This window comes from Maniola hyperantus, chromosome 9 (assembly GCF_902806685.2).
Source record: "Maniola hyperantus chromosome 9, iAphHyp1.2, whole genome shotgun sequence".
NCBI classification, from domain to species: domain Eukaryota; kingdom Metazoa; phylum Arthropoda; class Insecta; order Lepidoptera; family Nymphalidae; genus Maniola; species Maniola hyperantus.
Genome location: NC_048544.1, coordinates 11,787,729 through 11,799,976, shown reverse-complemented (window position 1 = coordinate 11,799,976; position 12,248 = coordinate 11,787,729). Strand labels below are relative to the sequence as shown.

Genomic DNA, 12,248 nt, shown 5'->3' with positions numbered 1-12,248 from the left:
CACCATTTACTGAATAATCTATGGAGCAGACTTGGCATGACTAGCCACAGATTAAATTATCTGATAATCTGTTTTTTTTTACTGATTTTCCAGCTCTGGTTTCTAGCTTTTTGAGCCTGTATAATTTATACGATACGAAGATTAATAAATAATAATAATAAATAATAAATCATTTATTGTTTCACCAAAAATTACAGCTAAGATTAGGTTTATATGCCACCGATTCCTAAAATAAGTTGTACCCTCGTGTTATAGGCATCTATCATATCGTTATATCGATTGACGCGAGAATCGAGATTTAAGTAGCTGTTAAGTTCCACAAATTGCAAAAAAAAATGCGCTGGAACCATCTCATTAACATCGAAATGACGTCAGCCGAAATAAAAATATACCATCAGCTCGAAACTTCAGTTTACTTATTATAAGTAGGTAACTACTTGTATTTATAAAAAAATTATAAATTAAAATCAACCAGCAAGTAATTTAATTTACTTGTTGATCATGTTTATGGTACTCGTTAATCAAGGAATATAGTAAGGATTCTCGGTTTCACATTAGATGCTCTCACTATTAACATCCTTTAGTTAGTACATATAAAGTTTCTCGATCTGTATTTTCTCTGTTTCGGATTAGCATGTAAATGTAATGTGTTATAGGATGGTTCTAGGACTTCTACATAAATAATAAACATACGAATAAGTTTAAGTTACTTTATTAAATATTTAATTCATTTTACAACCGATATCGAATGCAGTAACATTTCATCACATAATATATTATCATACATTACACAGAATATTATAGACAATTTTATAATTGTGGTTACAGACACAAATCTAAAGGGGTATAAATAGGGTTAAAATTTTAGAAGTGACTAAGATATATACTCAAATTATTATGTTAATATAATTACGATTATAGATTCGCTAATACATCAAAGGTGCATGCATACTTTTGTAATACCACACTACGTCTTGATAAAACGTGTTAAGTCAAATTTAATTTATTACAAACACCCAACACAATGGGAGATCAGTGTCACATTTCAAAAGTATGATTCCACCTTAATATTACAATAAAAACTGTGTGGAGTGATAAAAATCTACCTAACGGATATGTTTGTTCTACTATAAAGCAACAACTCATTTGTAACAAATAAATCATAGAATAACAGTCTGATCACACAAATATTACAAATTAAATAATAAAAATGTATATGCATATGCTATCTAGTTATTTACAAGTTAACTAACTAAATAACAATCAACCTAACATACTGTGTGTCCTTTCCTTATTTTATCTAAATACTGACTGGCTGGTCAAAACACAGCTCGATTACTTCTAACTCTTCAAATTAATTCCCTACAAAATCTAGTATAAATAAATTATGTCAAGCCATGTAATATGCCTGTGTTTAGGGCCATGCACACTTGAACACGTGTGGTCATTCAAATCAGAAAACGACACCCGTGGGTGTTATACTCTATCAATGAACATAAGTTAGTATAGTGATCTCTGTTACGTAATGACAGAGCAAAAACTCAGTGAACGTTGATCATTTTGCGTCACCGACTAATCACAAACATGTTTTCAAAAATCATTTGAAATCCAATTCGGAAACATAGTTTCGTTTTTGATTGGTTGGTGACTTTGAGATTTTCGTCTCTGTCATATCTTTGTATGGGATCACGTAACAGAGAAAGTGCTATACTAACTTATTTCCGTAGATTGAGTATAGTAGTATTTTTACTAATTGAAAATGCTAAGAGTAGTGCGACATACTATGAGTGTGTTGCTGGCTTTATGAACACGAGAAAAACATGCTAAGCCAAGACAATAATTATGAGATATTATTTTCTGGAATGCATACATTTTTCAAATAAAACTTGGCATGACTTTTGGCAAATACTTGAGTCATAGTTAGCAAACATATTATAGTCTATGTAAAATCACAATATCATAAGTCAAAGTTACATATTATTCAGCATCCTATAATGATTTTCTAGTAATGATAAAATATATATAAAACAGCATTGCAAAAATTTATTTTGTATACAATTCGTCAAAATATTGAGCAGGAAAGTTAGAGCCAATACTTTTTTTTAATACTAAGCCTTAGAAAGATTTAATTTTATAGCAAAATGCAACATTTCATTGTTATGTATAATTTCCACTAATATGGAGGTATCAAGAGAGTAAAAATTGAAAAGGTGAGTTTAAGTGGGAACAATTAATCACTCTCATATTTCATTAGTCTATAATTTCTTAATACTCAGTACTGTTAAAGCATTCATCTACTTTAGACAAAACATCTACCATAGATTATATTCTTCAAAGATTAATATTTAGATTATGCTGGGGCTATTTCTCAACATCATAAAGGGTCAATACTATATTGATAGATTTTATTGATCATTGGCTCTCGAGTGGGTTCAGTCTTGATTTTCAAAACTTGACAGTCCATAATACCTTGTGTTACCACAACACTATCAATGATATCTATCAATATAAGATCAACAAATATTTACGATTTATGTTAGGTCATCAATAAATAAAATAATAAAATCATTTATTCAGATTAGTCGTCACATTACTATTTTGTCAGTTTGTAATTAATTCATTTAAATTCACATCAAATAACTTGTCCATCTAGCACTTTTACTTGCACGACACTCGCCACCGACAGCATAAATATAAGAGGCAAAGCAAAAAATGAGTTGCCATTCGAACTAATCCACAAGCATTAATGAGTAATGACACATCTGTGCCCAAAACATTGGCACACACAATGATAAACAGTGGTGCATTAGAAGACATTTTGGTGCATGCGATGACACAATGGTGCAACCAAGCTCATATTATTGCACTTGATGACACATTGACGTGTCATTACACCCGATGACAAATTGGTGTATGGGATGACACATTATTGCACTCTATGCTAGTGATACACTCGATGACGCGACATCGCGATGACATATTATTACGCTCAATGACACTTTGGTGCACACGATGACACTTTACTGCACATCATGAATGTGTCATGACTCATGTCATGTATTGGATGACACGTTCATTGCCTTCAAAGTATGTGTTATTGCATTCGATGACACTTTGATGTACGGAATGACACAGTGGTTCATTCGATGACGTGTCGACGCACCCTTTGACACAGTGGTTCATTCGATGACGTGTCATCGCACCCTGTGACACAGTGGTTCACCCGAAGACGTCCTATGACGTAGTGGTTCTCTCGATGATACGCCACCACATCGGATGACGCAGCGGTTCACTCGATGACGAGATGCGTGGAGGGCGCCCTCTGGCGGGTACAGAGCGCGGTGCAGAGCAGCGGCAGCGCGCCGGCGAGCAGTCCACCCGCGCTCACCGACTGTTATGCGAACGAATCCTTCGTGGGAGTTAGCGGCTTTGTTCCTGAACCTATGCTAGAGCGGCTCTGGCGCCCTTCTGGACTGTGCGATCTGTTGGAAAAAGAACATATGATCAATATAGAATCCAATGAAAAAGTGATAGTGGTAGATTTACTTAACGATTCGAAAGCATTTGTAAAAATTTTTTTGAATAAAAATATTTTTGTAGGTCTTTTTCTATAAATGGGTGTCCAAGTGTACATGGAAAAAACTGCAGAAAACAATGTATGTACGCAATTTTGGATTTAAAAATATATTCCATCAATTATGTCATATCTAGCAAGTGGATACAAGCAGCGCAAGACCTCGGTGTATGGAAATCCGTACACAAAACCAATATCCAGCATCGACGTCTATCGGAACCACGACGACTACGAGACGGTGAGGTTACGTGCGTAAAACTTGATTCGTTTGTGATCAAAAGATTAAAAAGTATCAGAAAATCTCCTTACTTCTGGGAGTCCAGCTGCATGCTATTCCGCGACGGCGCAGACGGGCTAAGTTTGTGATTCGCTAAAAATGTTCCTATAGATTCGTCTGAGCTGTAACTGTCGTTTTCACTGAAAATTAAAAAACAAAAATAAATTGAGGAACTGGCAAAAAAATAATGTAATTAATTAAACTAGTAATCAAATATTACTTTTTTCTTCATGCGGACCTGTAGTCTGTGATCCGGACTTTTTTCGCCCACTGAATACAAATTTGAACTCATTTGCAAGCAAAACTGCTAAAATTGAACCCAAAATTCGTGATTTCGATCACTGAATACAAATTTGATCTAATTATGCCCAAGAAAACGGCCTAAACTGTGTAAAACCGAGTCCAGTTTCAATTTTGATCAAAATGGTACCTACATGTACAATAAAGCTTTAATAGCTTTCTTTCAGTTTTTTGCTCGTTCAAAGTTTGAGATATCTCGTTGGTCCGATGACATCAACAAGCTTGCGGCAAAAACTTGGAAGAGATTCGCCCAACACCGGGAAAAATAGTGTGCACTTTGTCTAACAAAGGATAAGTAAATGCTTATATGTATAGAAAGAATGAATAATGTATATACCTGTCCGTGTCTCGAGAGTCCCCCGGGCTGGACAGGTCGCCGGCAATGGCTTCCTGCAAGGCGGTGGCTCGGCGCGCGGCCAGGCGCGCCTCGTCCCTGGCCGCGGCGGCCTCGGCTGCTGCGGCGGATGCGGCCGACTCCGCAGCGCTCTTGGCGCGCGTGGCTTCACTGAGCTTCGCGTTGATTGATGAGTTCTCTTCTTTTAGCTCCCTGGAAAGTCAAATGTACCGTATCATTTTTAGGGTTCCGTACTCAAAAAGAATAGAATCACTTCGTTGTCTGTCTGATCTGTCAAGAAACCTATAGGGTAATTCCCTTCAACCTAGAATTATGAAAGGCAGGTCGTAGTAATGTCTTGAGCACAAGTAAAGGGTAAAATCCGAAAACCGTGAATTTGTGGTTCCATCGCAAAAAAATCATAGATTTGTGTTTCCGAAATAATTAGTTTACTCAATCACATCAATATGGCGTTGTAATTATTTACTATACTGGTTTGAGATTTATTGTACGATAGTGCGGAACCCTTCGCGTATGATATATGAGTATTTAGCTTGAAAAAAAAACATACACTCGAATCGAGGACCTCCTCCTTTTTTGAAGTCGGTTAAAAATAAAGTCATTTTGTCGTTTGTGTTCATCGGCTCCCTGCGATTTACTTGATTTCACTTTTCCATCCTTTTAGTTGTGACCAACTGGTCAACTAAGTGGACAGAAAATATCAGTTCAGTTACCTGAGTTGCCTGGTGAGTTTGCGCACTTCCTCGGCCGCCTGGTGGTCCTTGGCCCGGGCGGCAGCGAGCTCGCTGGCGAGTTGCTCGTGCGCGTCGCGCAGTCGCGCTAGCTGGCTTTCTAATCGCGCGCGAGATGTCGCTTCCAGTTCTAAGCTTGATTCTAATTCCTACGTATGAAATAGTGATAATATAAAAAGTTTAAAAAAATCTATATTGAAATAAGGTGTTAATATTAAATTTCAACAATTCTGAATTTGGAAATCTGCAGTCTGCCAGAGTGAGTTAGAGTGAGGGGACTCTTGGTTTGATCCTGAATCGACGATATGTCAAATATAAAGCAATGGATGACGTGAAATCACAGAAAAATAGGCGATTCATAGGCAGGCTACCTAGCGTCAAATGTAGGAACATTTCACGCTTGCCAGTGACGTCGAAGCCTCAACGTTTTCGTACAATACCCCTAAGTGTCGTGAACTGTAATTCCGCTGTCAATATACACCAATTACAGCTAGATAGTTCTACCACAGGGTAAAGATATGATACATTCTGTCCATCTGTATTACATACAGAGGTACGACGACGTTCTATGTTCAGTTCTATGGACATATGTAGTACCTTATTGCGCAGCTCCAGCCGGCGCTCAGTCTCGTGATGCTCGTGCGAGTGTCCCGCCTCGGCGTGCGCGAGGCGAGCGCTCAGCTCCGCGAGGCGCTCCTTGGCCTGCCTCGCCTCTTCCGTGGCCGCCTCGGCGCGGCACTCCGCCTCGCGCGCCTCGTTCTGCGTCGCGCACAGAGCGCTAGTGCTTGCGCGGTATTTCTTTAGTAACTGCAAACATACACATTCCTTTTGATTTTTCACTCGTTTTTTTGGACGCACTACATAAAGTAGTGATGACAATTTGAAATTTATACATGAAGAATCCTCCGCCTCGTCTCCGCTCATCCTATATATAGTAAGAAAGAAATAAAATTTATTTGTTGTTGGTGTCACAGATAAAAACAATGCATACAAATGTAACATTATCATCCACACCACCTCAAATGGGTGTAACAGCTCAGCATAATGTCTTACATAATATGCGTCAACACGCATAAAATGCAGGACGTAAAATAGGTATGTAGGTACTATACGTTACCTCGGCAGCCTCCTCCTCCGCGTCGTCGAGCTGCGCGCGCGCCGCGGCCGCGTCCCTGCACGCAGCATGGGCGCGTTCGGCCGCCTCGCTCTTGGCGCGGTTCGCCTCCTCCGCCGCGGCCGTCGCCTCGGACGCCTCCGCTTCGGCGGCTGAGCGCGCTTTATTGGCCGCGCGTAACGCTAGTTCCAGATCTTCCAGCTGAGAAACAAATTATAAATGTTACTGACTAATACTGATGGGCGCAATGGTTTGCTAGGGTTTAGAGTGCATGAAGATGCGTTTACGGGCGGGAGTACAGATGCAGGCACTTGCTTTTCAACTGTTGGCGATCAGAGTGCTCGCGCAAGTACCAGTCTCAAGTCTGCATCGAGGCAGAAATGAGTAGAATAGCACACATGTCGCGCGAGTGATTCTGTTTGCCCAGTCCACCTGTACTGTTCACATTTGTGGCGGACACCACAATTGCAAGCAGATGGCGCTTCTCACTCATACGAAGAAATCAATCAGCAATCACTGGATACGATCCAAGCCTTGACTACTCACGATGTTCCCACTAGATGGCAGCACGGATAACTTCATAGGAAGTGTAAGTAGAACACGCAAATCTGAATTGCAGTAACAGATGTTTAGGAGTCTGCACTGAAGATAGAAGTTTCAAGATAATAACCGTCGGCCCAGCTGGCGCTACCGAGCAAGACAACCGTTCGGTGAGAGATCTCGCTTTGATACGTCTACACGTCGCTCCCGTGCACATTCACAGTGATCGAGTGTCTGGTAACTTTGGCATGTTTGTGGCCAGGCCATTGCCCGAAAACGGGGGGTGGTGGAGGGGTTACTACTTGTACTATTAATGCTATGTTAAGTCTTACAAACCTGGTTTTTCAATTGCCTGATCTGTGCCTTGCCGCCGCCCTCTTTTTCTTTCTGCTCCAACATTGTTTGGGCGTCGCGGAGTAGAGCGCGATATCTCTTCAGATCCCTGACAAAGGAACAGTACAAGATTACAAGGAGTTAAAATATATAGACACTAAGATACCTATTTTGACAAGTATTCGCACGATCAGATTATATGAAGTAAGTGAAAAAACACAAAAGCGAGATAAATTAAGCTGTCCCACCCAATCCCAAAAGAGTCTGTTTGCCATCCATGGTCCACGTTCTATTAAAGAGCTTTGACAATTTGAAAAACATAAGACATAATATTACAAATGTAGGTAGCGATTCATTGAATCGGCATGTGCTTTGTGGTACGGGCGCTTGTTGTCGTAGAGTGACTTCTTATTTTTAATCGTATTCATCATTGCTGAGGGTCGTCTCGTCACCCCTTTCAATTAATCACATAATGGTAGGATTTCTCTTGGGGTAATAAGAAAGAAGTCATCCTCCCGCAACCCGGCACCCTACCCAAAAAACCGTTTCAGTCAAGCAGTGACGGTATAGCTATGACGATACACACAGAATATTTTATAGTACCTTAGAGGTAAAGAAGATTTTCTCCATAAAGACGTTTAAATAAATAGCGACTCTTGCAAAGACGCGATAGGGTTCTATTAAGCTCGTAAAGTGTTACAGCCTAAAATTCAATAAATGCTTTTTACGACCTATTCGCCGTCGAAGGTGCGTGCTGCCGTAGGTGTATATCTCGGGTAACGTGATCAAGAGGGGACTGGTAATAGTTACCTCTTGAGCCTCTGCACGAGCTGCGCTTGCTCGTGGTTCTCAGCGCGTGCAGCCTCCTCGAGCGAAGTCAAGCGTCGCTCCAGCTCGTGTCGCTCGCGCAGCAGTAGACTCCGCTCTGCGTGTTCGCTTTCCAGCTGGCTTTCCAACACTGTTGGTGGTAAACATAAATAGTTTTATTTTTCTTTTCTTGTGTTGACCAGGGCATCACTTTTATTCATTTTAGCAACTCCCGTTTAAGATATCGTCACTGGTTTTAGAAAGGGCAAATAATGAATTTTTCACTTCATACTCGTAAAATTCTTCCTTATGACCAGTATAAGCGGACTAAACCTGTTTTTTAAGCTTTGGGCATAAAAGTGTTGTATGGAAAGTTCTATTGTGCCTGAGCTTAGCCTCCTATACTCTCCTGGTACTTTAATCATGTAAGCAACTATTAGTTTGACGTCAAAGGGTCTCTGATTTTGAACTTGCGCAAAGGGCGATAAGGATCGATCTACATAATATTTGGCGTCTCGATAAAAGGTTTTTCAATAATAATATCGGTAGTGACTCACTTTTAAGTTTCTTGGAGGCATTAGCGCGGGTCTCCTCCATCTCCTCGTCCCGCGCGACCGCCTCCAGTCTCGCCTCTTTGCGCTGCTGCTCCAGCAACATCTCCAGTCGAAGCTTAGAACTTTCTAGAAGCTGCAAATACAATATCTAAATTAGGATACACTGAACAACGAATGTGGCGATAAAATACTCCTCATTGGTCGGCCAGTAGGAGTGTATTATTGCCCGTATAAGTGGCCAAATAATAATTGATAAAAATAAAAATTGAGATTTTCAGAAACAACCTATCTTTATAAGCGAGAGAGATATGTAGCCTTTTGCATTTTCTCGCTCATTTGTCCATATATGAGTGACTGAAAAAGTACAAAAAAAAGTACACAATTTACAACATAAATACAACTTTGTCTTCTGTTCACTTAGTGGTACATTATGTTACACAAAAAACCGCATCAAAGTCGGTCCAGTAGCCTAACCGTTTCTTTTAGGGACACATAAAATGTTTCTAAATTTTGCTCTAGCACCTCTCGGTGGCCTAAAACCGGCAACCGATTTTCCCGGGATGAAATTATCCTTAGATGTCCACTCCAAGTTTTTACTTCTAGACACCCAGTTGAGTGATAATAATTTTTCGTAGAAAACCTCCCTTGGATTAAAATAAATATCAAATGAGCTTGGTGGCTATAATTCAGTGTTAGACACTGAGTCAGTGAATCAGTTGGCAGTTGGTCTTGGTGCGGCCGCACCAAGTTAGCCGCAAAGCACTTCTCAAAGCAGCGTGATCGTTTGAATTGCGCTGTCACAACTGCGCCACACATCCCTCAAGAGAGAAGAAAAGTACCTGTATCTGCCCCGCGAGTTCATCCAGTTCTTCCTCCTGGTCGCGCACGCGTCGCTCCAGGTCGGTCTTGGCACGGCGCAGCGTGGCTAGCTCGTCCCCCCCACCGCCCCGCTCCTCCAGCTCCCGCGTCGCGGCCGCCAGGCGCTCCTCCTTCAGCTCGAGCTCCATGCGAGCTTCCTGTAAACGCACACCACATGAGCTCATCCTGATCTTCGACAAATAAGTAGCTACACTAGACACATTTAATACCGATTTTGTGCGGATGCTTGGAGTTTATTTTGTTCAAAGCAGAGCAAAAAAAATTTTAAACTTTATTTAACAGGCACAATTTAATAAAACAAGACTTGCTTATATCATAGGTAAATATAATAAAAGGAAAAGCTTACCGACTGACTGATCTATCAACGCACAGCTAACTACTGGACGGATCGGGCAGAAATTTTGCATAGAGATAGCTATTATGACAGAGACATCCGCTAAGGATTTTTGAAAATGCAATCCCTAAAGAGAACATCCCTAAACGGGGGATTGATGCTTGTGTAGTCCACCACGCGGACGAAGTCGCGGGCATAAGCTAGTTTATGATAAATTATACGGGATGAAATTGGCCCATCAACGGGTACTTTTCAACGTATAGCTTGGTCTTGCTCGCTGGAAAGGCGGGTTTTAATCACAAGTTCTGCATTCAGTTCGTGAGACTCGTGAGCTGTGTCGACTTACTGAGTAAGACGCGTGGTGCAGTGTATAGTATACTCACAGAAAGAATCTGCTCAAGCGCGTATTTCTCAGCATACGCTTGGTCACGCTCGCGCGATCGTCGGCCTTTGGTCGTGCACTCTCTCTTCAGCTGTCGTGCGTGTTGTAAAGCTGTATTGACTTGCTGAGCAAAATCTAGCAGTGAAATATGGTATACTCACAGAGAGACTCTGCTCCAGCGCGTATTTCTCAGCATGCGCTTGGTCTCGCTCACGCGAAAGCCGATCTTTGGCCGTGCGCTCTCTCTTCAGCTCGTCTTGTGCACTGTGGAGCTCCGCGTCGAACTTGCGCTGGCGTTTCTCCAGCAGATTGTTACGACAAGTCTGAAAAATCAGTCATATCAAATTGGCTCTGAGGTGATGGCGATGGATCAGATCGGATACATTAAATGAAGAGAGGAGAAAATGTTGCACTAGTGGCGTTTCAATGGTAATCTTTTGTAGGAGGTCCATTGAGGCACACCTTTTAAAGAACGGATTAAATCATCATCATCATCATCATCATCATCATCATCATCATCACATTGAATTGGAGATTTGGAGATATGAATATTTGTTAATAGTAATTAACAGTTCATTACCGCCACGGATCTTTATATTGTATTTTGTCTGTGGCGCAACTATAAAAAGCAGTGCGTAGAAAAAGTAGTGCGTAGAAAAAAGAAACATTGAAAAATTTATTTTTACAAGCAAGTTTAAAAATCAGTTCCGTTTAGTTAAATAGAACAAGCAAGTTCATAACGAGTGTTTATTTTTAATACTGGCTTTGAATGCTCGATTTTCTAAAATTTTCAATGGGGGAGTTCTTAATAGCACTTTGTTGTACAACCTGCTTTAGGAAATAAAGAATTTAACTTTGAAATGTCACTCATACCTGTTCGTCGAGCAAAGAGCGTAGATCGGCCATGTCGTTGGTGAGTTTCTGCAGCTTGCGCTTCCACTGCGCCGCCACCGCGCGCTGTTCCTCCACCTCTTCGTACGCATCTTGCACCTAATATAACAATAACAAACATATCGTAAAGAGTTTGTACATCTATTAGCCTTATTAGGTATAAATAACGACCACTGTCAACAGTGAACCAACTATCCGTTATAAATAAGGAATAATTTAGCGTTTAAACTACCGTGAGTGATTTTCATTCTAAATAACTAGACAGGCTAACGTCAACTAAACACGTGAGTAAAGCCGGGACAGATATTATTTAGAAAGGAATAATTTAGTCTAAATAAACTTTCGCATTTATAATATTAATATAAAGTATAAATATTAGTATAATGAATAACTGAACAAAATTTTAACCAAATCGGATAAAAGGTAATATTAAGTATGGTTATTTACAATGCTTAGAAAGAATAGTGAGATACTCTTAAAATTAAAAACAAAATAGGTACTTGAGTCAACTACCTCAAAATATCAGTAAAAGTTGATCAACAATATTCAATTGACGTTGCACAATAGTAATTTTATCTACTACGAAACTTCACCGATTAGGCGCGCGTATAAAAAGTTTAATATCAGCTATCATCGGACGAACTAATTTAATTGGATCTACGCCAACGCATTGAATTATGACACATCTGAAGACAGAAGATTTTTTATAACTAAATAGGCTTGCGCTTGACTGCTATCACACTGAAGTAAGTGACGATGCAGCCTAAGGGCCGGCGCATATCTGGCGGGGCGCAGCGCGGAGCATTTTTCACTGCCAAATCTCTACTTTACTGACGTTGAAATAATATCGAAAATCAATTGACAAAACTAATGCCGCCAAGAGTAAAAGGGAAAGATCCACTAGTAGTTGTGTCAATTGATTTTCGATAGGTAACGTAAGAAAAGTCGATAATGGTTTGGCAGTCGACCAATTGAGCTATCGAAACACACACATCTAGTACTAGTGGGTCTTTCCCTTTTACTCTCGGCGACATTAGGCGTGTCAATTGATTTTTGATATTAATTAAACTTAAAAAAATTGGATAATGGTTTAGCAGTAAAAGCTGTGATAGCCTAGTGGTTAGGACGTCCGCCTTCTAATCGGAGGTCGGGGGTTCAATCCCGGGCACGCACTTCT

The 12,248-nt window shown here is 40.3% G+C and overlaps 1 protein-coding gene across 7 annotated transcripts in view; it reads right to left on the bottom strand.

The window, feature by feature from the left end:
- Positions 1 to 696: 696 nt before the first annotated feature.
- Mhcl (Myosin heavy chain-like) overlaps positions 697 to 12,248 on the bottom strand; it is a 234,596-nt gene continuing 223,044 nt past the window's right edge. For all 7 annotated transcript variants that reach the window (XM_034971701.2, XM_034971702.2, XM_069501067.1 and 4 more), the window contains 12 exons: positions 11,054 to 11,170; positions 10,342 to 10,503; positions 9,425 to 9,601; positions 8,589 to 8,718; positions 8,035 to 8,182; positions 7,228 to 7,333; positions 6,355 to 6,552; positions 5,835 to 6,044; positions 5,220 to 5,386; positions 4,489 to 4,698; positions 3,884 to 3,991; positions 697 to 3,482 (listed from right to left, as the gene is read on the bottom strand). In XM_034971701.2, the coding sequence (XP_034827592.1) occupies positions 3,395 to 3,482; positions 3,884 to 3,991; positions 4,489 to 4,698; positions 5,220 to 5,386; positions 5,835 to 6,044; positions 6,355 to 6,552; positions 7,228 to 7,333; positions 8,035 to 8,182; positions 8,589 to 8,718; positions 9,425 to 9,601; positions 10,342 to 10,503; positions 11,054 to 11,170 (1,821 nt within the window). In that variant the 3' untranslated portion in view covers positions 697 to 3,394. The remainder of the gene's footprint in view (positions 3,483 to 3,883; positions 3,992 to 4,488; positions 4,699 to 5,219; positions 5,387 to 5,834; positions 6,045 to 6,354; positions 6,553 to 7,227; positions 7,334 to 8,034; positions 8,183 to 8,588; positions 8,719 to 9,424; positions 9,602 to 10,341; positions 10,504 to 11,053; positions 11,171 to 12,248) is intronic.